This window comes from Leptinotarsa decemlineata, unplaced genomic scaffold (genome assembly GCF_025532065.1).
Source record: "Leptinotarsa decemlineata unplaced genomic scaffold, Ldec_3_MD MMD2_P_RNA_scaffold_12, whole genome shotgun sequence".
Classification (NCBI taxonomy): domain Eukaryota; kingdom Metazoa; phylum Arthropoda; class Insecta; order Coleoptera; family Chrysomelidae; genus Leptinotarsa; species Leptinotarsa decemlineata.
In genome coordinates this window covers 10,771,327-10,799,192 of record NW_027412526.1, presented here as the reverse complement: position 1 = coordinate 10,799,192, position 27,866 = coordinate 10,771,327, and the positions used below count along the sequence as shown (strand labels likewise).

The 27,866-nt window shown below is 36.7% G+C and overlaps 2 protein-coding genes and 1 long non-coding RNA gene across 4 annotated transcripts in view; 1 reads left to right on the top strand and 2 right to left on the bottom strand.

Moving 5' to 3' along the window:
- Positions 1–27,866, top strand: part of Nca (neurocalcin homolog) — a 363,981-nt gene that overhangs the window by 294,699 nt on the left and 41,416 nt on the right. The gene's annotated exons all lie outside the window — the stretch shown is intronic.
- On the bottom strand, positions 16,309–17,232 carry LOC141481799 (uncharacterized). Its single transcript, XM_074174011.1, has 2 exons — positions 17,078–17,232; positions 16,309–17,014 (listed from the first exon to the last, which is right to left on the bottom strand). The coding sequence occupies exons 1-2, from the start codon at positions 17,230–17,232 to the stop codon at positions 16,309–16,311; spliced, it is 861 nt and encodes a 286-aa protein (XP_074030112.1).
- LOC141481797 (uncharacterized) lies at positions 18,645–23,283 on the bottom strand. The gene is made up of 2 exons (XR_012465185.1): positions 21,719–23,283; positions 18,645–21,660 (listed from the first exon to the last, which is right to left on the bottom strand). It is a non-coding gene; the product is annotated as an uncharacterized lncRNA (long non-coding RNA).

The following is a 27,866-nucleotide window of genomic DNA, read 5'->3' as shown; positions in this document are numbered from 1 at the left end:
AAACTCTATACATGAATGTGTACATCATGCAAAGAAGTAACTTTCAGACACAAACTGAGTACAATTTATTGCCATTCATTCAAAGTAGAACTCATGTGAATGATATATGATTCTTATTCCACAAAAAATGTTTGAAATACAAACTGAGTAGAGAAAAGTATCTTCTGTATAATTCAGTGTTCATATAGAAGTATTTGTTTCGAAAGAATTATTTTCTTTCGTGTAATTCAATGTTTATATGAAAGTAGCTGTTTCAGGAGGACTTTCTTTCAGTTTGTGTCTGAAAGTTACTTCTTTGCATGATCTACACATTCATGTATAGAGTTTCAAATTGATTACTTCCTTCCTTTCTTTGGAAGATTCTCTCATCCCTCTTTTTTTGTATCAGATGGAGTAGTAGAAAGCCAAAAACTTTCTTTCCCAAAAAATTAATCACTCCTAAAAATATAACCCCTTCAATTCAAATAATAAATATGAAAATTAAGGATTAAAAAAATCATCTAGTTTTGAGATACATCAGTGAACAATAATCAGCGGTTGAAAAATGTTCATCCCATTTTTCTATTAATTGTACATTTGTTAATTAATAATTTTTTATAAAGTGAAAGTTAACATAAAAACCCTGATAATTAAGAAACTAAAACCCTAGAATTTTTTTCACTTCGTGAAGTTATTCAGGATCCGGTATATGATGAGAAACGAACATCAAACACGTGACATCGAAGTACACTTCTGTCATAAGCTTTTCTGTTGAAGTCCACGAGGACTAGATCATGTCCGAGAATACCTAAGGTATTACCGGACATGATCTACACCGGATCTACCGGACTACACTAGGTAGCTATAGTCTTTGTCAATACACATCCGCCTTCGAGGCTAAAGTGCATGTAATCTTGCAATGCCCATATATTAATTTGTAGTCTTGAAACGAAATGAACGGATCAACACTTTGATAGACAGATAGACATCCACTTTTGAATGACTGAACTCGTGATTATCTCGGCTGATTATCTTAAAAGATACCAAAAGCATTTTGCATATCGCTTGAACTCCACCCGATTCATCGCCGTTTTTTTATTCCTTATCAGATCACGTCAAAGTGGGTAAGTTAATATCACCGTTTATTATTTTTTCTGATCTAGGTCAGCAATGAAAAAACTTTCGTGCTTTAACCAAGTTTGGCTTTGTTGCCTACGTGGAAATGTTCCAAGCTATATTCGATGGGAAATATTACATGTGTTAGATTGCCCAAGTTCAACGATACTCCTAGGCTGAAGGTTATTCTGAGGTTTGTCTGTCGGTTTATTTCAACAGAGCGACTTCGTGAAGTTTTGGTTCGTCTCTAAGTGAATGTATACTTTTTATTGAAAGTGGGTTTGATAGGGTTTTGTTTCAATCAAGGAAATCAATGGATTGTTGTGAAATCAACAAAATATGTCAGCCCAGAGAACGTTTTCCATGCATTGCCCGTGAGTTAATATAGAAATTATAAGAGATTTCTGAATTGTCTGAATGTTACATTCAACATTTGTAGGTTATCGCTTTCCTACAATCAAAAAAGACTGAAAACAAATGAAATATGCATGAGAAATCACAAAATTTTCCCAGATATTCGTCTGAATAAAATTTGGTTGGAAAGATTTATCTAATGAAGTGATGGAATAAAAAAAAATAAAAAAGCGATTTATTTCCAACAGCAATACCCTGTTACAGAAAATGCTATTATCACAGATTATATATAAAATAAATATTAAAAACAATGGAATATAGAAATGTATAAAAGTAAATGCTAAAACAAAGTATTCAGTGCATTTCTTTGATGTCCCCCACTTTTATTTTTTACCGGGTCGACTAAAAAAATTGATATTTGGGATGATGAAATTAATGCATGAATACTTTATTTTGAAGTGAAATTGACAGATGAAACTTTCAAGATGGCGATTGGGAGCCAAAAAAAATTAAATGAAAAGGGGGGGTCTTGTGACAGATCTTTTTGAAGCTCCTGATAAATGCTTCACAACCCTAGAATATAATGTAAATATTTTCGACTACTACAAAATGGCTGAACTTTAAATACTTCCTGCGATAGACCCTATTATAGCTTGGAAAAATATTATGCGGATATAATAGACTAATAATAAATATACCAAAACTTTACATTTTGATATCACATACCTAGTATTGTTTGTTATATTTTAAATTTCAAATGAGTGACTGATTGCTTTTTAACAATTCAATTTTATGAAGTAGTGACTACGTATACTATGTATACTAAGTAAATAATTAAAAGTAGGAGATTTGAGCCGGTTCTAAGCCTCCCCCCACCACTATGACGTATTAATTGCTTTTTTATTGGTTGTTGTTTGGTGAAGTTAATGTGATGTGACCTTGAAGGGTGTGGTGTATGGATCGTTCAGAAATTTTTTCCCGGTTCTAATCCTCCCCCCACCAATATGACGTGTTATTTGCTTTTTTTTGTTGTGCAGTGAAGTCAAGGCGTTATGACCTTGAAGTGTCTGGTGCATGGATCGTTCAGATTTTTTTTTTCATATGAGATTTTGTGTGTGTATGTGTGTATGTGTGTGTGTGTGTGTGTGTGTGTGTGTGTGTGTGTGTGTGTGTGTGTGTAAGAGAATGCACGGTACAGGGTTTCATCATGTGCTTGTTTGTCTATGTACAAACATACGTCTGCATACTTCGAAGATCCTCCAAGTAATGAATGCTCCATCGGTGTGAGGGCACCAAGTTAGTAGTGGAGTGACCTCACAGCAATAACCGTTCAACGGCTAGAGAGCGACATGTTCACTCCACGACGTGTGGCAGAGTAATGCGTATTCATCGGTCTGCTCTCACCTCCCTCGATGTAGTGAAGGATGTGACGTAACGCCCCAGACTCGCCATCAATGGTGACACGCAGGCGGGCGAGGACTGTGCTAACGTCTGTCTTCTCCGAGAGCGCAACGACAATTGCTTGTTCGGCTATCGCTCTCGAAGCAGTGAATGATGTGACGTAACGCATCACCCTACCCTCGCTATTGATGGTGACACGCAGGCGGGCGAGGACTGTGCAAACGTCTGCCCTCTCTGAGAGCGCAACGACCACTGCTTGCTCGTGCCGGCAACTGTTATCGCATCAAATTGGGAGATGGGCTTGGCTGTGACGTCAGGCATCTGTAGTGGATAGCAACTAGCAATGTGAACCTTTCACAGTTTCATGGTGGGGGTGACTCGCACTGTTTAATATAAAAGAAATGCCTGGCACACTATGAAATCAGTAGACGAATATATCTGCAGCAGTTAGCAATTGGTAGAGTGTTATTCAGTTCGTAATAGAAGGAAGACGGTGAGTGTATTTATCTGTTGGAAATTGTTTATATTTTCATATATATTATCATCATGTCCGTTTCAAAAGTAGACTTGAATAAAATTAATAATTTGATTGTACAGGAGGTTGAAATACTAGAGCAAAAGGCCTTATCATCATTGCCAATTGATGAAGTGTACGTAATTAAAAATATGTCAACTTATTCTACACGATTTGGTAAATCAATTTTATTAACTTTGCAAGATGTGAGCAATGATAAATTATTTAAAACATGGCTACCAAAACGTATTTCGTTGCAATTCAGTGATGACGATATATCTTGTATCAACTCATCAGGTGGTAAATATACGATGGTGTATTTAGGACAGAGCCAACAAAGTTTTGCTGGCATGAAAACGCGATCTCTAGTTAAATTCAATATGATTGAATAATAATTGTAATAATTTATAGCGAATTTCTTTAGGTCATAGCTTACAAAGTTTTTTGGTGTGAAAACGCTAACTCTAGTCAAATTCAATATGATTGAATAATAATAGTAATTATAATGAATTTCTTATTGTTTTATTAATATTCATATATTAGATGATAATTATATGGAAATATAAACATTACTAACTTAGTTGAATACACCCACTTTGTAACTACAAGTAAAATGGGAATGTGAGTATTATATCACTGAAAAATTGGAGGTTGCTTATTGTTTTTTTTTATTCGATTTCAGTTCCACCATTTAAAGATGTGGATGCAGTACGCAAGTCAAGATTGGGTCGATGTTGTAGATCTCAAATCATCGGTTCAACATTTGTCGTCTAAATTGAAGGTGTTGGGTGATGGAGCCGAACATGCAAGCAATTATGATATGAGTGTATGCTATGATGAAAAACAAATCGAATTATGCCTTCGTGATGCTGAGAAGTATTGGAGTGGTGCAGAAGTTTGTAACAAATTTTTGGATAATGAATTGGAATTGTGGCAACTTTGTGAGGTTATGATTGAACTGAACCTAAGAAGATTCCTGTATAGCCTCCAACCATACTTGCCAGAATGGATTATTCATCACTTTGAATTGAATGATGAAAATCGAGAGGAAATTGAAGATGGTCGCGAAAATGATGATTATGAGGAAGAAGTTATTTTAGATAGTCTGTATGTTCCTGTAAATCATAAATAATGTCAAATAAAAAACTTTGTATTATTTTCATGTTTTATTTATTTAAATCTCATGAAATACAATAGAAAATGATTACAAAACAATAAATATGATATAAAATACAATACATGATATAAGTCAGTTACAAATAAAAAAAAGATCATAAAAATAGTATATGATAGAGTGAAAAAAAGTGTCAATATCTGCTATGAACTGAACCATCCAATGCATTGTATGTTAAAACTGTATCATGCAAAATTAATGCATATACTTTAGTGTTGTCTGGAAACTTGGTCTTCCTCGTCTCAAACTCAATCTTTATATCAATAGTTGATGATTTTGTTGCATTCGGTTGATGGGAACAATCGATGACGAATAGTGGATTCTCTCTAAATTGCCCAATGTCCATCAGAGGTTCACTCATATCTTTATCATAATAACTTCGCTGGAAACTCTCAAAAGCATAATAAGCAGGAGCATCAAGTTTTTTATCGAAATTCAAATTCCAACGCTCATATGGATAAACTTCAGAATTCAAGTATACTCGAATACTATTGATATCAGCAGTTGTGAATTTTGTAATATCCTGTGTTCTATCTTCAGATGTGGTAGTACTTTGGAATGCGATGATGACAAAACGAGGAGTTTCCAATGCATTAGTTGTTTTGATGGCCCATATGTCTGAAGAAGTCCCACGTAATGATGGTAGTTCATAGAGGTCCCACATACGATACGCCAACTTGATTTTGGCATTCAGACCGCTTTTGTTTATTCTACTCAAAAGTTTGAGCTTGTGTTTATCATCTGGTACAATATGTCTTATTTTCCATTCGATTTTATTTATTTCCAAATCAGCATCAACCTCACCTATATACGAGTTTTTGAATGATCGAGCGATAATCAAAATCAATTCCTGTTTGGCATTCAAGATACTTTTGTTGTAATCTTCAGCAAAACCCATCAAATATTTCAGTGGTAGTTTTCCACTAAAAACATGACTGTTTGTATCCAAGATATCTTGCTTCAATTGTGAAAGTCCCCAACCAGATGTCAATAATGTGTTAGCATGAGATTGTCCAAATGATATCATGGTTTTCATTGTAGATGTTATCCCAGGTTTTCTAACAACAGCCACTTGTTCACCACCCATTTCATAACGAATTTCGTCAAAGAGAAATGCAATTGCATTATTCGAGAGATAGCATGTTTTCGCTACATCTTTGGGGGTGAATTTACCTTCTATGTAAATGAAGCTGTCGGCAATATCTAGTATAACATCTTGATTATTGATTGCAATTCTGATTTCATCCGAATTTCTGAATAGCGGTGATCCATAGGGCTTATATGTGTGCTCATGTAAACTTATGAGAGAATGATCGAGCACTGGTTCATTGAATATATTCAACTTTTCACTGTTTGTTTCGAGCACCATTGTTATTTTCTCACTTTCAATCCAATTGATTTCAAAAATTTAAGATCACTCACAGACAGAGCGTTATGTGCTAACTGTTTAGCATACACTTGTGGAATGAGCTTCTTTTTATGCACACTTTTCTTTTTATGCACACCTTTCTTTTTGATAGTGCAACTCGTTTGGGATTGTTCAATGCGATTTTGTCTATTGTAAATGAAACCCATAACAACAGTTATTCGATTTTCTTCAATTCCAAAATAATGAAAATCTCTTCTTCACTTCCAAAATCGATAAGGTTATTTTTTTCATCCAAAATACGCACTGTAATGTTGTGAATCAATTGACGACCTTCTGGACTGACAGGCATATATATAATACTGTGTGGTTCTTTAGTAAGATTGTAGCCAGGTTCAACATCAATATCGAATGAGAAAAGAATGTGAGATTCTTCACCATTTATATATGAACCTGATATTATATTGCAATCTAAGCGGATAAGTCTCACAGTTGTAATGTTTATTGGTAATGATGATTCATGTATCTGATTTGGTGGAAATATTCCATGAGCGAACCCCATCATTTCTGCTATAGAATTTGGATGTGTCAGATCAATTTCATATTTGGATCGCATTTCACATTTGAATGTATTATTATTGGCGTGTAGATAGAAAATATCATCTGCAACGACATCATTTGGTTTTTTATCATGAAACAATCTGAACATGATATGTTTCTGTATGACGGCATTGATCTCTTCTATTTCGTAAGCACCACATGGAATTTCAATTGTCAACTTTTGGGGTATCGATGAGTTGTCATTACTGATTCTAAAACTAACTAAGTTATTAGCTTCAGTTATATTATTGATTGTATTGCATCCATAGAATCCCAAAAGTCCTAATCCATAACGACTGTTCCTATCCAATTCAATTGGTGGAAAAAAATCCGCACTCAAGACACTTGTCCCGACAGCTTGTAGCTCGAACTTTCGTGACATGACTGATGAATATTTTGAAACACATTTCAATTTATTATTGTACACAGCAACAGCACATTTGAGACAATTTACACTTTTTGGAAGGTGTTGTATTGTAATAAGTATCATTTTTATTGATACCAATATTCACATCCTCTATATTACAAATACAACACATAGATTTTCGAGGTATAGGACCATCATTAACATCCGAATCTGAATTTTGATCGTGGTGGTGCTCATAACAATATCTATGTTTCATTATATCGATGTCATCTTGCAGATGCTTAGGCAACTTTTCCCAAACATATGCAATCTCATGTGCAACACATGCAAGTATCACTTCCTTAGGCATATTTGCAAGCATCACTTTATCCATTTTTTTCAAGGTACCATATTTTGAAAACATTCTAAGTGAAAACCCCATTCCCTTGATAGCCTCCCGATCCAGTTTTGGTGTTGAATCCATTTTTATTTGGAAAATTATTTAGAGAGAAACTGCAAGCACAAGTGACCACAGAGAACTGTATTAAATTTCTGTTGTCGATCATAGTTATATTTGATTTTTACATTCGAACATTTTCGAAAGAATCGAGTCAATTCCAATGGTGGGGGTAGATCTCCAAAACTATCGAAATATGTGACTTCTTTCCCACATTTTTTATATGCCACCCAATGTGTTCCTGGTCCACTTATTCCATCTAAATTAACAATAGCTGTCTCGTTTTGTTTTGGACCTGAAGATGGTAATCTATCACGCATAAAAACACCACGAAAATGTGGAATTTTCATTTTTTGTGCATAATAACTGAGATCGAGATCAGTAAGAGGCCTCTGAGGTAGGGGTTCAATCAGTTTTTTGTTTTGTTTGTGGCTTTGTATGGTTTTAAATATAGTCCTAAACCTTTACGGTATGGTTTGAGATATATTCCACTTCCGCGTTTGCCTAATGCTACAGCCTCCATGGTTTTATTGTGACGATTGGCTTCCATTAAAGCCGCTCTGCTGGCTTTTGCCGAATTCACGGCCTTGGTAATACCAGCAGCGGCTCCCGCCAAACTTCCTAGTGCGGATAGTCCAGCAAAAATTGGTATCAATGGTAAAAGTCCACCGATCTTGGGAACAGGAATTATGCGTGGTGTGCGGATTTTCTTCTTTCCACCGGCAGCTTTAAGGTATTTACGTGCCGCCTGCAATGCCACAGTGATAGCTTTTTTGCTATTATTCGTCACAAATTGATTCCCTCCAGCTTTCTTCAATACATTTCGCACTTTATGGACTATCCCAGCACCAAATGCAACTTTTTTAATATTATTTTTCTTCGATTGTTTCCTCTTACATTTTTTCTTATTGGTACTACAACCCATGCCCATATGTCTTTTCGCTTTCATAATGTTGGTGACAAGTAATGCAGCTGCTCTTTCCCCAATACTCGCGTCCTTTGATTTAACCCTATCCCAAGCGCTGTATTCAAGTTCTTTGTCGGCTAAATGTCTTGCTGCAAGATCAGATGGATGCTTAGAATATTGAATATCGTGTTTTTTGCATTCAATATCTAATTTATTGATTCCAGGATCGTTACGAGCTAAACGTTGTTTCAATTTTGTACCCGGTCCACAGTATTGATATCCTCCAGGTAGATGTAATTCGAAAGGAAGTTTGTTTATTAAATCATTAACAAAACCACAACCTCTTTTAATTTTACGATCACTTTCAATACGTCCGTATCGTTTGATGGTACACATTGAAATGAATAAGCTAATAACATTTATATAGTCTCCAACCACGGCACGATGCGCATTGTAAAACAGAAAGAAAAGTTTGCTGTAGATAATCTAGATGAGAAATTTGGGTGTGGATTGAATGGACAAAGAGTATTCAGACATGGTCCACTACTTCCATCATCAGTTCGAGGACTCATTATAGGACCTTCAAATTGTGGAAAGACGAATGCAATGATATCACTATTAACACATCCACAAGGATTGAGATTTAGAAATGTGTATCTCTATTCGAAGTCACTCAATCAACCTAAATATCAGTACTTGCGAAGTGTTTTGGAACCTATAAAAGGATTAGGTTTTTATACATTCAGCAATAATGCAGAAATAGTGGAACCCTCCGACGCTAAGCCTAATTCTGTTTTCATTTTCGATGATGTGATATGTGAAAAGCAAGATATTATTAGATCATATTTCTGTATGGGACGTCATAAGGATGTTGATTGTTTTTATCTAGCACAGACATATTCACGGGTACCCAAACAGTTAGTGCGTGACAATACCAATTTCATTATAATGTTCAAACAAGATGAGACGAATTTACATCACATTTATTCAGATCATGTTTCACCCGATGTAACATTCAAACAATTCCAATTGATGTGTGTTAAATGCTGGGAGGATCAATATGGATTTCTAGTAATTGATAAGGATAGAAAAATAGATGAAGGTAGATATCGCAAAGGATTCGATAGTTTTATATACCCATGATCTTGTTTTTGAAACTTATTCGATCACTGAATATTGTAGAGGTCACTTCATCAACGAATTGAGCTATAATTTAAAAAGGGCATTATGAATACAAAAAACGATTCTGAACATAAAAACAATGAAATGAATTTGAAACGTCAACTAGTAGAGACAACAGAAGCTGTCAGACAGAAATTCAACTCTATCAAGAATGATAATATTGAAAATCGTTCGACACTTGAAAGATTGTATGAGCCCATAATGAAACCATTGAATGTTTTATCATCAAACGCTACTTCTAAATCAGCAGTGTTATCACCAAATCGTGGATCTGTTCAATCTACTTCAAATTATCCCATGAGTACTCCAATAGGAAGAAAACAATCTTTTGATGGTGTATCATCTGTGAATAGTGACACGAGCACACTTCAAGACGATATGAGAACAACTCTATTCGAAACACCATCATCGTCCCACATCGATTCCTCGGATCCTGACATCTCACCTGTTATGAATGAAAGTGGTGAAGATGTTTTGATGAAACATTTGAATAATGTAAAATCTAGAAATCCAGCATATGATGGAACATTTGGCGTACGTATGGATCCAATTACACAAAAGCTGAAAATGGGAAGTCTAGTGGTACATTTCAAAGATGGAAACATTTCATTTTGGGATGCTAATAAAGTGAAAAAATATGAATGCGCAGGTAGTCCAGAATTATATGATATGATCTTTTTGAAGAATCCACAAGATGTTGATAATGAAGAAACTCGTCAAGTATATTCCAAAATATTGAAAATAACGAATGCTCCATATAAACAATATCATCTGAAGAATGGTTTTAAAAATACAAATTCTAAAAAATTTCGTGAAGTCATCAAACCACTATTAGACTCACGACAATATCCAATTAGGAGTAGAAGTAAAATTGGTGGAGCACTCAAACGAGTGAAAATGGAGAAAACATATAATTCTAAACCTGCGAATTATGTGTACTGGAATTCACCGAAAGAGTTAGTTGCTCGCCTACGACTATTGGTAGCATCAAAGTCAGCTGGACATACCGGACATGATAATGAAATAATTTCAATAATTGAAGAATTACGTGAAGAAGGTATAATATATTAATATATATCCATAAGTAATGATCACTGTCACATCATCATTCAATGCAGTAACATTATCACTTTTTTTCTCTTTAATCATATTGAAATAGAATGACTAATGAAGTAAGTGATATCAAACGACAAGTTGTTAATGAATTACATAGACCTGCAAGACGTAATTTTCGTAGAAGAATAACTACCATCAAAGGTTTTGCAGATCTATGGCAAATAGATCTAGCTGAACTACAACCTTATGCAAAAAGTAATGAAGGATACCGATATATACTTGTAGTAATTGATTGTTACTCAAAATATCTATGGACTGTGCCAGTTAAAGATAAAACAGGTAGTACAATAACTAATGCAATGAAATATGTACTGAAGAAAGCCAAATTTTCCCCTAAACATATACAAAGCGATCAAGGGAAAGAATTTTTTAATAGAAGCTTCTCATCTCTCATGCGAGAATATAATATCAATCATTATTCAACATTCAGCACAAAGAAGGCAGCTATAGCAGAAAGAGTGATTCGTACAATAAAGGCATGGCTCTACAAGGAATTTTCGATGAGAGGTCACCACAAATGGCTTGATATTCTTCCAATTATAACTAGTAGATATAATAATAAAGTTCATCGTACAATAGGTATGGCACCCATCAATGTTGATTCAACAACAAAATTGAAATTCAAGGGTATCAATGGAATTGGAGGAAGACAAAGTAAACCCAAATTCCAATTGAATGATATTGTACGTATAAGTAAATACAAAAATATTTTTGAAAAGTCTTACACTGCGAATTTTACCACGGAGCTATTCAAGATTGTTAAAATTAATAAAACCATCCCAACGACTTATAATCTTGAAGATATGAATGAACAGCCGATTAGAGGATGTTTTTACGAAGAAGAGTTATTACGAACCGAGAATCCTGACGTATATCTGATTGAGAAGGTGTTGAAGAGAAGAAAAAATAAAGTATATGTAAAGTGGTTAGGTCTTCCTAGCGAACAAAATTCTTGGATTGATGAATCAAATATGGTTTAAATGTATCTAATAGTGACTTTTATGAATAAAGTAATATTAAAGTTCATTATTGTTTTCATTTCAATTATAAGTATGTGAATTGAAAAATATTGCAGCGGTAAACATTGCCCCAGCCATTCGCAATGTTCTGTGTATACCAAACCAAATTAATTGTATACTCCATTCCCGCTTATATTTTTCAACTCACGATATTGAAAACACATTATCATTCCCAAAACTAATCGCCGTCACTTTGAAATGCAGTATCCAACTCTTTTTGCCAATTATCTCTCACTGATAATGCCGTCTCATAAAGCTTAGTCGACTGCTCAAGCTCAGCCTGAGCTTGCATTCTCGAACGTTGATGGAATTGCTTATCTTTACCTATTTTTGAACGGAGTTCATCAGCATCTTTAGACATTCTAGCCAATTCAACCTTCGCTAATGCAATCTTGGCATCTAATGCTTCAAGAGTTTCATTATTAGCATTAATAGCTCGCTCACTCTTTTCGAGTTCAGCAATAGTCATCTGTGCCTTTACAAGACGGTATTTTGCTTTCCTTTTCATTTCCCCAAACCGATGGAGGGGACTGAAAGAAGATAGCGGTTCAGCTTTCAAATCACTCTTCATTTCTTTAGGAGTACCTTTTGGCTTCCTCTTCGATCTGTCACTTTTCGTTGCGGGTTTTTTCTGTCGCACAACACTTTTGGATTCTTTCTTTTCTTTAAAGTCAGTGACAATCGATGAAGATGCCTTAGTAACCTTCCTCTTGATTGTTCTAGATTTCTTATCAACACCAAGAGGAAGGGTAGATGAAGAGTGTTTGAGTGATGATAATTGCGAAACGATCGGATTTTCAATAATAATTTGCTCATTTGGTTCTGGCACATCAGCAAAGTTAACGAAGTCGTTAATATCAAAATCATTTATCGAATCTTGACTGGATAAATGTAATACTGGAATATTTTCAAAATCAGTCTGATCGATATCAACAAGTGGTGAACCATCTTCAGCAATCAATAGCGGCATAGAGCTCATGATTATTAAGGTCTGAGGAATGATATGTGATAGCAATAGAATGTGGATAGGAAAGGTGATGATGTTACTGAGACCTCACCATTTATAGAAGAAAATAAACTAGCGCATGCGCTCTTTCATCAACTGGCACATGCGCTCTCTCACTAAACTATTCACGCATGTAACAATCTTTGTCATTTAAGAGGAAAACTTTGTGTTGCATGCATGTATTTTTAAATGTTGGAAAATAATACAAATAAATTCAATATATATATATATATATATATATATATATATATATATATATATATATATATATATATATATATATATATATATATATATATATTTATTAATAAAAGAGGACAATAACGATAATAAAAAATATAAAATGAAAAATGTTAATATGTCTCTGTGGATGTGGAACGTTCTTTGACTCTATTCCTCAATAGTTGTTGCTCGTGCGTCAAACACCAACATTGAAAAAAATGGATTCTCCTATTGGGGTAGAGTTGACCAACCTTCTCACACAGATCCCAAGTACTTCTACATGCATTGCATACATGATTCCAACAATTCATGGAATATGTATCACAACGCAAACAACGTTGCAGTGGAGTTGGAACGGCAGCACAGGTACCGCAAATATTTCTACAGATACCTATATTGTTAAATATTATAGGTTCGGAACACTTCAGACACTGTAACTGTTGTTGACGATAATCCGATTTTGTTCGCTTCGGTGGATGAGAAGGAGGCGATAGTTGAATCCGCAACACGCAATCACTACACATACCAGTACATGGATTGATTGAATCCTTAGGTCTACTTATTTGACAAAAGTAGCACACAATAGCCCCTGCAATCATCATTGGGTAGACACACACTTTTGGTTTTTCATTCCACTCTTTTGGAAACGGCATTTTACTAATTCGATTAGAAATATCAAGAGATGACTTACAGAAACTCTGAATGCTCTCTCCTACACCTACGATTCCTATTTATACAAATCAACATCATGTGAAAGTATAGTGGGATAACTTCTCCTACTATTCCACTCTAAACGAGTCAAGTGGGAGTCGCATCACCTCCTATATAAGTCGACTTGCAAACCTAGAGTTCATTCATTCACTCTCTACAACTGTGATCAAACAACAACAAGATGAATTCTGCAAAAATAAATGCTGCATTAAATAGAATATCTGCTGTTGATGAAAACAATTGGATAGACGAATCAGATGATGAGGATGTCAATGTTCCACTAGAGGAAGTGATAGTTGAAGCAGAAGATGTTGGAGTCGATGAAGATGAGATAGACGAAGTTGAAAACGAGGCCAACCAAAGCGACGAAGATGATGACGTGATGGAGTTTGAGAGGGTCATGGATGAAGAAGGAGATGATGAAGGGATAGAAGCTGACACAACTGAAGGCGATGGTGCTTTGAGGATCGGTATGCGAACGCTCAATGTCAGTGAGACACTGGAAGATCCCTTGGATTTGTATTGTGCAATGGATGCATACGTATTGATCAGCACAATAGATGGAGAGAACAAAAAACTATGTTGGTGCTGCTTTCGGTTTTATTCGCATAGAAACAATAATGGAGGGTGGTATGCCCATGTCAACACCCACAACACTGTCTCAATTATGGAAATGGGGCAGAATTGGTGTGAAGCTTGCGAGAGGCCACTAACAAACTTCACCCGAGTATCTACATGTATTATATGTAATAATGTCCAACCTGTGGCACAATAACCGTGGACCTACTGGTCAAAAAAAAACAACAGCCCTTTTCAGGGCTACATTATTCACACAAACAGTAGTTAGTTGTATAAGTATTCATAGATTATATGACAAATGAATACTTTGACTAATAAAAGTCTAAGTAATTTGTTAGTCTTTGAATATCTATACATTATATGACAAATAAATTACTACTTTGACTGAAAAGTCGATATTTGGAATTTGATAGTCATTGAATATCTATGCATATGATGAGTACTACTTTAAATGAAAGTTGAAGTTGGCATTTTGTCAATCATTGTATGCATATAATGATGAATACTTTTACATACATACATTTTGTTTGAGACTATAATGTTAACAATGGTATGAACCTGTTTCTGTTTGAAAGTATAATGATAGCTCTGAAAAGAGCTATTTTTTTTTATTGTTTCAGTCTTCAATTGTAGCCCTGAAAAGGGCTGTTTTTTTTATTAATCCATGCAATGGTATGGACTAACGCTCCTCATCATCATCAGAAACAATGATGATTGTATCATCATCTGTATCTGATGATATACTGATGATGTCATCCTCATAATCATCTGAATCAGACGATATACTAATGGCATCATCATTAGCATAATTATCTAGCTCGTTATCCTCTAGATCGTCTAACTCATTGACATCCATCTCTAACTCTGCCTCTACTTCCTCTTGCATACCTTCTTCCATACGTGCCGGGAAATCATCAGGTAGATCATAGATACGTTGCAGCATTTGTGCAAAATTTGTACTGAAATGATCGAACGTTGAATCTATTCCATGTACCTGGATGGGGCCTGTACTCGTCATAGAACACTCTGGTACACTCATCGGTTCGGTGGTGGAATCAGCACTCGACATTGTGGAAGAATGATATAGAACTGGGATTGATGCTTTATTTATATTGGAAAAAAAGGAGGGGGTGAAGTGTAAATGTAGAACAATTCAGTGTTTGAAATTCGAAAGCAATAAGAATGACAATTTTCTTGAAATTCTAAGTGATTATTATTATGAGAAACTCTGAGTGATTATTATAAAAAAACTAATAAGGGAGAGGGAAAAAGACACTGCCCCAACCTCGCAGTGCCTCGTGTACACCAACCAAAAAGTGTGTACTCCGTGGAAGGAAAGGAAAGGAATAGAAAGGATGGGAGAAATGAGGAAACGATTACATATCATCGTCTGAATTCAGGACTTCATCAATCAGGATAGGGGATGGTGGAGGACTATCATCGGACTCATTGTCAGCGTCACCGTCATCATCGTCATCGCTGTCGTCGTCGTCTGTGTTTCCGGACTGTGTATCCCATTCGTAATCATTCCGCCAATCATAGGGATCTGGATAATCCCCATCAGACAGGTCCGCTTGATCGGTTCCAGTAACGTGAAGCACTTGTATCCGATCATCATAAATTATGTCATCATAATTCATCGAGTGAGGTGCCGTCGTGGAGGTAACGAAACCTTCATGGATAGAAGCCCAGTAAGGATGTTGATGCGCTGGGTCACTGTACGGCTCAGTAGTTGAATCAGGTTCCATGTTGAAGGTGGCTGATCAACTGAATATTCCAACAGATAATTCCTACTTTTATACTTTTGAAAGGGAGTGGGGGAGGAGTGGGGAGGAGAGGGGATTAAGTGGGAATGAATTTCAAAAATGACATGAGCTATATTCCATGAAAGAGAAAATTGAAAATACTATATGAATTATATGAAATATACTTATTGATTTCATTATGAAACATATTTTCTTCCCAAGAGATTATTTACAATAGATTAGAGAACACAAAAATTGATGTGAGGTATTTGCATAGAAGAACTTGTAATTGAAATAAAAAAAGGAAATAATAATGAGACGAAGTGAAGAAAAATGCTCCAACCATCGCATTGTTCAATGTGTACCAAACCAAAACAATGTACACCCTTAATTTCACTTCTTTTTTTTTTTTATTTTATTTTTATTTCCTAAAATTACAAACATAAACTTAAAACTATCTTAATTAAATATTCCTAACTAACCTAAAACTAATCTTACTACACTTACACTTAATCTATGGGAAAGTTTTTATAAAAGTCACTAACTTTTTATAAGTCTCTATCGAAGAGGTATCTGCTTCACACTTTTTCTCCAGAGATGCATACTTCCGATCTAGTTCGGCTATTACTTTTTCTGCTTCCCTCCGTCGGTTAACAATTTCAGCCATTTCGCGCTTCCTTTTAACCAACGCGGCCTCACTAGCTCGAGAAGCATGTTCTGCTTCCTTACATCTCTGTAGAAAACTGTCCAACATTTCACTAACCTCTCCGATAGGCTGTCGCACTTGTGGCACTAACACTTCAGGATTCGTCACCGGTGTTGCCAGCATCGGCGAAAGCGGCACCACCGACGGAGTGAATACGATGGGAGCCTCCTCCGATGGGGTCAATACGACTGGTGGCTCCTCCGGAGAAGGCGCCCTAGGTTGTTCCACTACTGCTGCGGGTGGTGTGGAGGGCCTTAAGCTGTTTGGAGCGGTCGACCAACTACCTGCATAAGGATTAGTCCTATTGCAAGTAGCTCGGTACTTAGAAATAGGACCAACCTTCGCTGCAGGTCGTTGGCAAACCTTCTTTACAGGCCTGACTTCCTCCTCCTCCTCGAATAAGTCAGGGCTGGTGGATCTGCACCTAACTCGCGAAGTGGATGCCTTCTCCTGCTCTGTCATAGGCATGATGGATGCCACAGCGTTATTTAATTCCTGAGTGTTGGATGCCATTCTGAAAATGTAAAATAATACAAAGTTAGTAGATGTAAAAAATTAAAGTACATTGTTAACTTACTCAAACTTAGCTCCTCGTCGTATAGTACACTGCTTCTGGTTGAGTATGGCTGGACTGCTCTGGATGACTGGAGTTGTCGTACTGAATGTAGAAGAACGTGCTCCTCGGGGTATCAACATCATTGGGAGTGGAGGGAATGAGGTGGGGGCGTGCATGCGCAATGGTTGGAATATGGTGGGGCGAGAAATGGTAGGAAGTGGGCGGGGTGAGCAATGGTGGGAAGAAAGCGGGCCGCGCTCCGCGCGGCTTACGCCCCAATTCGCTACGCTCGCGCCGGCGCGCTTCGCGCGCCGGCGCGGTGGCCCCCCACCCACCACCCCGGGGGGAGGAGGGGGGGTGGGGGGCGGCGGGGCCGCGCTACGCGCGGCCCCGCCGCCCCCCACCCCCACCCGCGCGCTTCGCGCGCCGTGAAACCTAACCTAACCTAACACCTATGACCCTAACCTACAGTATGTATTAATCTAATCTAACCTAACGCGGGAGTAAATTCACCATGTTGGTTCAATTAATACGTCATCTGTTGGTTTTGGTTTTGGTTCTATTATTCTAACATTTGGATCAATGTCCAGTCCTGGATATCCCAGTCCACCTGATGGCCTGACTTTATGGCTTTTCTCCAAAACTTCAACTCTCTCTTCTAGTACATCATACTTTTTCATTGTAGTCCCTGTTATGTTTGACATAGCATCAAATTTTTTATTTGTAGACGCTGTTATGTCAGACATTTTTATGTCCACATCATTTGTAAGTTTGTCAAATTTACGAGTGAAAGTTATCCGAGCCTCTGCAATTTTATCGTCAAATGCTTGACGGGCATCGCGAGCAATATTACCTATTGTGGATTGTATTGCAGCTTGTAGGGCTAGAAGTATAACCTCCTTTGTTCCGTTAATTTCCCCCTCAAGATATGATACAGTTACACAATCACTCTTGTCAATTGGTTCGCTTATATTTTTCAATATTTTTCTTTGCATGTCATAATGACCATCTTTTGTTAATTTAAAACCAATCCCGGGAGGACCTCGAATGACATTACCACCCAATTTTCTTTTTCTACCAAACTTATCGATTGTTTTAGACATTGTGCACTCTACGATGATTCTTTTCAAACTGATATTTCTTTCATTTACATTATGCTATATACAGTAATTGGTTAGGAAAATAGAAATGAAACAAATAATATTTTTATCATTTTTTATTCATCTAAGTAACTTGGTAAAAGTGATACATATACAATACATAATACAATAATCACAAATAAGAATGTTCCGGTTTGAAGGAATAAGCAATAATACTTCGAATTATAATTCAATTATTCATCTCTACAGTCAACAAATTGATTAGTTGGTCTAAGGCGCTCTCTTGAGAAAAAGAATGAACGATTTCAGACACCCAACGAATGTTATCATTAGGATCATTTCGATAAAATTCTATATCGCTATGACCCCATGGAAGAGTTCGAGTGGTATTCGGAATGATGAATCTCTTGTCGTCATGATACGATAAAGCGACTTTATTTTTCAATTCAGTGTAAATATCATGCAATACGCTTCTGAACGAGTTCATCTTCCTGAATATCATACCTCCCTCTTCAATGATTTTTTCATAGTCTTCACATGTCAATTCATTCTTTATAACAGATCGTTTCACACCTTTGGCCTTCTTCAGTTCACCATCAACAGATTTCACGTAATACGCTTTAGCACCTGTACCGTAAAAGCTGATTATTGGATCATTTGGGAATTCATCTTTGAAATTACCCAGAACTGACTTTGTCACTGGAATATTGAATTGGTTTCCTATTTTATAATTAGATGTATCGAACTTATTTATATTATTTTTGATAAATTCATAGAAATTGTCTGTATTTATTTTGAGAATAAGGGAGTCGGTATCAGTGTAGAGTAAGGACGCATCTTCTCCAAACTGTTGTTTGATACATCCATAGAAAAAATCATACATAACTGTTTTAGATAATTCTAGAATGGAAAATCCTAAATATAGTGGTTTATCATAATGAACTTTTACTCTAGCCAATTGAATGGCAACAAAATTTTCTGTGAAAATAGAGCATTTTTTAAAATTTGGTCGAGATATGAGACAACTAGCACCTATAGTTCTTTTTATATTTTCCCAATGTGTAATGAGTCTAACATCAATTCTATTGTCTACGTTTTCCATTGTTTTTCCATAGACTGCATTATTCATTAGTTTGTAGAAATCTTTTTCAGATTTGTTATTAGACCTATTACGCATTTCAGTATTCAAATCTATATAAGGCTTCATCCAACATGATTGCTTAAACCTCAATACTCTATGTGTGTTCATCACTATCAAACCATGATTGACAGCTTGCTGTAAGTTTCTATAGTGAACAATATATTTTCTTTTGTCGTTTAAATTTGGAATTAATTTGGGAACTTTCGATTTTGCATATGGAGGTATCAAACGTTCAACTAAGAATGGTAAATCGGAATGTTTATCATGAAGTTCTTGGGGATAATGTATATCCACTTCCAATACATATCCATAAGGACTATCGATATCCACATTCATTATATCAAGATTGAGAATTTCATGAGGTGCTAACCATGAAAATTCACCTGTTGGTAATGGTTGCGACATGCTGTGACCATATAGATTTGTTGCATCCAAATATGAAATGAATGAAGATGGTTCATTTGGATTATAATCCGGTAAAAATGTATTGTTTGCTTTATGTTTCCTTTCACTACATTGACTTATTCCACCACGAATACCTTTTTGAAAGAAGTGAACCATATCAATATCAGTTAGTAATTCCAATTCAATATTAGTATATTTCAACATGGCATCCCACGATAATCCGGGTGCAGTGAAGTATTGTGCCGGATCCAATTTATATTTATCAACAGATATATTTCTAAAGTTTTCAAAAATGTCACATAATAGTAACACATCTGACTTTAAATATAAATCAGAGTATTCACCCAAATCCTGACATTCGAATAAATTCCAAACAAGTTGAGCTCTCCCATAATCATTATCTGATATATGTTCACAATTGAGTTTATCATAAAATTGATTTTTGGTTGGAAGTCTTGGATGATTCAGTTTTTCGATGTCATCAACAAAACTATAGGGAAATACACCTTTCTTTCTCATCAAATTGAAATTTTCAATTTGTGGGAAATGTTTGCGCATCTCGATACACTGATCAGATGTTAAATTTGCACCTAAATTCTCCAAAGAACTAGGCATGAATCTGAAACTATCAATGAATCTCATTTTCAAATAATTCTTCTTCACCCTACCATCTTTATCCGTATAGGAGTGTGTAAAGAGATGTTTTGTGAAAGATATATATTTTTCATTAGTTTGTGGGATGACATCCACTTTATCTTTGTTTTTATACAATTCCTTTATGAATAAATGACAATCATATCCACTGAGATTGTGAAAAATTATAGGAATGAAATTTGGCAATTTAAAATTCAAATTACAAGATGAATGAGCAGCAGGGGACCTTTTTTTTCCTGTGAGGTGACAATGATCCCTCACTTTGACTTCGCCATCATTAAATTGTTTGAAACAAATGCCACAATTTGTGGCAGAAGCAAACTGTTCCTCTTCCTCAGGAGTTTGTACATCCATAGGAATAGGAAACCTGAGATGATTTTCATAAATATTTTTCAAATCATCTTCGATTTTGCTAACGAATTTTTGGGCTGCATCCACACCCCTATACGAAACAAATTTTGATAAATCATCATTGTATGAACATTTAATCAAATAAGCAAATGAATAAGGCTCATGTTTGAATGTCTTGATCGAATACGAGTATTCAGGATTTGGTTTAGTGGTTTGAATCGGCTTCAGTACTGATTCAAAATCTGCATACACTACAAATGGTACCTTCATTTGTTTCTCAAAGTTTTCAAAAGTTAGTATATTTTCAGGTACCGTTTTCCCATATTTATTGACTTTGAAATTGGTTGATGGTGTTGTAGTACTCAAGTGATTACAATCATTTATCTTATGACGTAATAGTAATTGTTCATTAGAAAAATATAATAAACAGCCATCACAAAAATATTTCTTATGTTCATGAGCCGATAATTGGCTTGAAACTAATCTTGAAAGATCTTTGATCCAACAATAATGATTATTACCGAAATCATCTGTGATAAGTAACAAATTGACATGTCTTCTAAGTCTTCTCTGAGAGTAACGTAATGGTCCAATTATTTCATACATTATTTTACCCTTCTCGAATTTACTTTCTAAACCGTACACATTAACTGAAATATCATTCTTGTCTTCAAATTTCACAATATCTTTCAACTTTACCGGAAAATTCATACCTGTTACATCTATGACTGTACTGAAATGTGGATACGATGAAATTTCTGATGTTCTATCGATTGCAGGATGTAGTGCTGAAGTGATAGCCCATGCAAAACAATGCTGATCTTCATTACGGACATTAACCACGGCCTTCCTACGCTCAATACATTCAGGCAGCTTCACATATGAACATCCACTGAGCGGGCTGTATTTATTAATGTTCAACTCCAGAAACATGATTTTTTCACAAGTCCAACCTTAAATACAGAACAATATTACTAATCCATCCAATTAAAACTTGGTAGAAATGTTTACCTGAATCACGTTCCTGGAATTCTGTAGTTTGAGCGATAATCCCATTTCGAAATCCATCAAATAAGGAATTCAAATCAGTAGATTGATCAACTGTTCTATTCTGTGAATTAAATGATTTCGTTTCCTTCAGGTCTTGTGTTTGTAGAATATAACTCCCAAATACTTCCATATTCACTTTGATGATTTTGTGAACTCTGATGGCCGATTCCAATAATTCTATAACTTTCTGCCTGATTTCATTAAAGAATAACATGTAATCGGTGGAAACAATGGAACTCTGCACCCTGTATGTCGCAATCCGACGTTTGAAGGCGCTCTTTATAATTTGAACACCATCACTGAATTGAACACATGTATTATTCTTATGTTGTAGAGTTCTATTGTGAGAATTCACTTGAGTCAATGGAATCATCACATTACAACAATTACATGTGTACATAGGTGCTGCAGCGTCATCTAATCTCACTCGTTTCACTGATGGCCCTCCTTGGCAACTCTGGAGCTGATGACGACGAAGGTTGTCACTACGGGTAAAAGATTTACCACATTCACAAGAATACATTTTCTTTGATATGTTCTCACTAACTCACTCGATGGAAACTGACATAACCAACACTCGCCCGCTTCTTAAATACCATAATCCACGTCGCCTGCGCATCACCGTAGAGAGTGAGGGTAGGTAAGGACACATCGATGCATCCGCTAGAGATGCCTGACGTCACAGCCAAGCCCATCTCCCAATTTGATGCGATAACAGTTGCCGGCACGAGCAAGCAGTGATCGTTGCGCTCTCGGAGAGGGCAGACGTTTGCACAGTCCTCGCCCGCCTGCGTGTCACCATCAATAGCGAGGGTAGGGTGATGCGTTACGTCACATCATTCACTGCTTCGAGAGCGATAGCCGAACAAGCAATTGTCGTTGCGCTCTCGGAGAAGACAGACGTTAGCACAGTCCTCGCCCGCCTGCGTGTCACCATTGATGGCGAGTCTGGGGCGTTACGTCACATCCTTCACTACATCGAGGGAGGTGAGAGCAGACCGATGAATACGCATTACTCTGCCACACGTCGTGGAGTGAACATGTCGCTCTCTAGCCGTTGAACGGTTATTGCTGTGAGGTCACTCCACTACTAACTTGGTGCCCTCACACCGATGGAGCATTCATTACTTGGAGGATCTTCGAAGTATGCAGACGTATGTTTGTACATAGACAAACAAGCACATGATGAAACCCTGTACCGTGCATTCTCTTACACACACACACACACACACACACACACACATACACACATACACACACAAAATCTCATATGAAAAAAAAAATCTGAACGATCCATGCACCAGACACTTCAAGGTCATAACGCCTTGACTTCACTGCACAACAAAAAAAAGCAAATAACACGTCATATTGGTGGGGGGAGGATTAGAACCGGGAAAAAATTTCTGAACGATCCATACACCACACCCTTCAAGGTCACATCACATTAACTTCACCAAACAACAACCAATAAAAAAGCAATTAATACGTCATAGTGGTGGGGGGAGGCTTAGAACCGGCTCAAATCTCCTACTATTAAATGTTATTCATATGATTCAATTTAATTTATTTTATTTATACAGGCTTTGTCAACAAGATGTTATTCTTTGATAATAAAGCATATTTTGATTGATTGATTGATTCCTGAATACATTGATATTTAACTACATAATATGAGGTAATAAGCTCGAGGTCACTTCAGAAGATACTTGAAATGGTTGCCTTGAACTTCTTGACATATGAACAGCCTATCCGATATTTCACGCTGAACATTTTCGAACACAGTAACGTCAATATCTCTACAAATATTTATTATTCTCTGTCGTATATCCAATATTGAAACAGGTTCAGTTTCGTACACCTTTCGCTTCAAATAGCCCTATAAAAAAGTCCGAAGGTGTCAAATCTGGCGAGCGGGCTGGCCATTCTGTAGGACCTCGACGGCCAATCCAACGACCGGGAAAAATAGTATCCAAATAGTTTCTTACTTGTGGTGCTCCATCTTGTTGGAATACAATATCCATATCGAATTCATTAGAATTCGCTTCGACGATTTCAGTCAACAGTAGTTTCCAGCATATTCAAATACAGTTTCCCTGTCAAATTTTGATCAATTAATAGAGGTGCTACAATATGGTTTCCCAATATTAATGGCCAAACGTTAATTTTTTTCTGTCGGTACAGACATTTTTTGTCGTTTTCATGAATAAAAAATAATTTAACAAGCCCTACCGGATTGTTGGAGTAGCCATGTGGCAAATAAAAAGGAATATATCTAGAAATATCGATATTAATGTTTTTGTCTTCAGGAAATTATTAAATGTTCCGCCATTTTGTAGTAGGTGTAGATATTAACTTCATATTCTAGGGTTGTGAAATATTCATTAGAAGCTTCACAATGATATGTCACAAGACCCTCCTTTTCCCTTTAATTTTTTTTCCCTAGATGGCGCCCAGTCGCCATCTTGAAAGTTTCATCTGTCAATTTCACTTCAAAATAAAGTATTCATGCATTAATTTCATAATCCCAAATTTCAATATTTTGAGTTGACCCGTTCAAAAATTAAAAGGGGGGCATTAAAGAAATGCACTGTATATAAAATATTCGTATACGTAGAATTTCAGAAGGAATTAAAAATTGAGTATATAACACAAAGAGTTACAAATCATTCAATGTAGCAGTACTGACACAAATGTTAGTATTATTCACACATAAAATTCAATGGGGATCGTAGCATAACATTTGTGCGTGATGCTTCGCAATAGAATTTCAGATTGTGTTGACCTTCACTTCTTGGTACTAAGAAATTGATCTCGGGTAAAAGAACCGTACTGTTAATATTGTTGTTTGGTAATTTATGCAAGAATTTCATACCAAGGATAACTCTCCTATTTTCCAAAGATGTCATATCAAAGCGTGTCAACAAAATGTTATGATCGATGCCTCTCGTTACAGTAAAATGGGCACTTGTTCCAGTATAATGGGATTCTCACCTAAAACTCTCACGTGGAATATTTCTGGAACTAAAGATCATAACTGTTGGGCTAAGAAGTTAGTAGGCCAAAATAGAAAAAAAAAGATTTCATTATGCCACATAGTTGCCTTCGAGGGCGATACAATGATTACACCGGTAATACAATTTTTCGATACCATTTTTATAATACGATTTGTTTTTAGCCTCAAAATGGGCCTCAATTTCGACTATTTCGTCTTCATCACCGCTGAATTTCTCTCCATCGAGCATTCTCTTGAGGTCTAAGAACAGGGAAAAGTCGATGGGAGTCAGATCAGGAGAATACGGTGGATGCGCAAGCAATTCGAAGCCAAATTCATTCAATTGAACATCGTTTTCATTAATATGTGACGCGGTGCATTGTGTTGATGTAACAGCACTTTCTTTTTCTTCAAATGGGGCCGGTTTTTAGCGATTTTGATCTTCGAAGGCTACAATAACGCTTTGTAATAGTCGCTGTCGATGGTTCTTTCTTTTTCAAGATAGTCAATTGATATTTTACCATTGGCATCCCAAAATACTGATACCAATAACCTTGCCAACCGACTATTGTGTCTTTACATGCTTTGGAGTCGGTTCATCACGTGTAGTCCACTCAAATGGTAATCTTTTTGAGCCATGTTTCATCCATTGTGACATATCGATGCATAAATTCGTTTTTTTTTTTGTGGAACAGCTTCGAACACTATATCGTTTCGATGTTTTGGCGATTTTCTTGTCAAGTAAAGATTCGAGCGAACCTTAACAAATAGTTTTGAAATATAAAGAATTTTACTACAGGCCATTAGCTTGAAAATTGAGGTACGAATAGAGTTAGCTATCCCACTGTAAGCCTCCGTGCTTTTTGCAGTAACGTAATACCTAGAATTTCATGAAAAAATAATCAATATTTTAGAACTTGTGGAGGAAAACCCTGAATTTCAACACCCTTCATTTTGGAAACGTTTTATTTTTGAAAAAAGTTTCACTCAAGAAATTTTAGTGTGTATCAATTTGTAAAGCGTATTCGTCAACACCTGGTTTGAATTTTCTCAAAAATATTTCTTGGAAACCTAAATATCCCTACGGTAAGATGCAAAATCAGTTCCATATCAAAAATATATTTTCTGTTTTTGCTATCAAAAAATTGGAATTTCAGCGCCATCTTTGATGCCGTAAATATTGAGATGATTCTTAAGTCAAGTTGAAGTCCCATGTGGGAGTTTCAAGTGCGACCAAGTGCCTTGTGCGACCATCAATATGGCTTTCGGAAACAGAGATCAGTAGATGAACAAGGTGGGAACGAGCGCAAAATCCCATGTATTTTCTCACGGAGCTAAACTTTTTGCAATATTTTGTTCAAACAGGAGTGGGGGAAACGTGTGACGTCATCAACGCAGGATGGATCAAGTATCACAGCGATTCAAGCGTGGAACTCCGCCCCTCGGCCCCCTTGGTACTCAACCTAACCTATCAGCTCCCTTAGTACTCCGCCCTCGGCCCCCTCGGGATTCCGCATCATCGCTCAGGCCCCCTTGTCACGTGATTTTAATTAAAAAAAGTTTATAGTTATGAGATTCGAACCTGGATCGTCCGCGCGGTAGACATTGTCCTTAGCCTCTACACCAACGTAAGGTGATGCGAAATCCCAAAAGGGCCGAGGGCGGAGTACTAAGGGAGCTGATAGGTTAGGTGGAGTACCAAGGGGGCCGAGGAGTGGAGTACTAAGGGAGCTGATAGGTTAGGTGGAGTACCAAAGGGGCCGAGGGGCGGAGTTCCACGCTTGAATCGCTACGATACTCGTTCCATCCTGCGTTGATGACGTCACACGTTTCCCCCACTCCTGTTTGAACCAAAAATTGCAAAAAGTTCAGCTCCATAAGAAAATACATGGGATTTTGCGCTCGTTCCCGCCTTGTTCATCTACTAAGATCAACAAGCGACCTTCTATCGTATATCTCCTATATTTGGAATAACGAAATCGAGAAACATGAAGAATCAAGAGCTGTTGCACTTGATATTTTTAAGGCATTTGACCGTGTGTGGCATGAGGGTTTGCTGGTCAAACTTTGATGCTATGGCTTGTCGGATAATTTTTGTGTATGGCTCCTCAGCTTCCTGAAACAACGATCCCTGCAAGTGGCCGTCGATGGATATCTCTCGAATACTTTCACCATCAACGCTGGTGTTTCCTGGGAATCTATATTATCGTCAACCCTCTTTCCATTGTATGTCAACGACTAATTGAAAAAAAAACAAGAATCCAATATATTGCTTTGCTGGTGACAGCACACTTGTCCCATTCCATTTGGATTCTAGTACACTGGTTACGGATGCACCTGCAGCAGAAGGTTACATATCTTGATGAGGATCTAAAAATAATTTCGAATTGGGGTTGAAGTAATCAGGCATCGGTTTTCTCCAAATAGATAAATGTCTCCAAACCGGATATAGTAATGTCAGGTCAGACGATCCCACTTTCTGCTTCGCTAAAGCGGCAGCTTAGAACATTGTTCCGAACCAGAAAACTGTACATACCTCAACCTCATACTTTTGATGCTTCATAAAGCTCAGATCAGACCTTCTTTGGACTATTGTTCTCAGGTATGGAACACCACCCCTTAGCATATCTTCAAGCTGCTGAACTCCTCCGTCTGATTGGAGACCCGAACATCACTTGCAATTCTGGAAGAAAGGTTGAACAGTTGTCTCTTTCACGTGAAGTGTTGGAGTGACTTGGGACATTTGATTCCACTAAAAGCAGTACATATCAAAAATACGAGACGGACTGTGGCTGCTCATCGTTTTGAGGTTCAAGTCAGTCCACCTTGAACTTCACTGTTTAAGAACTCTTTCATTTGGTGAACTGTGCTCGAGTGGAATGAACTTCCTGGGAACGTTATTCCAAATGAATTTAATCTCCAGCGATTCATATCATAGCCTGTGAAGTTGTTTATCGCCCACCAAGAACAATTGTAGAGGACTATATGCAGAAGTTAGGTTGTACTGGAACGAGTGTATTTGGAAACATCTACTGTGGTGTTAGTTGGTGATATTCAACTATTCACTGCCCTAGTTTCTTGTTTCGATATGAATCAAATTGTAGAAAATTCTACTCG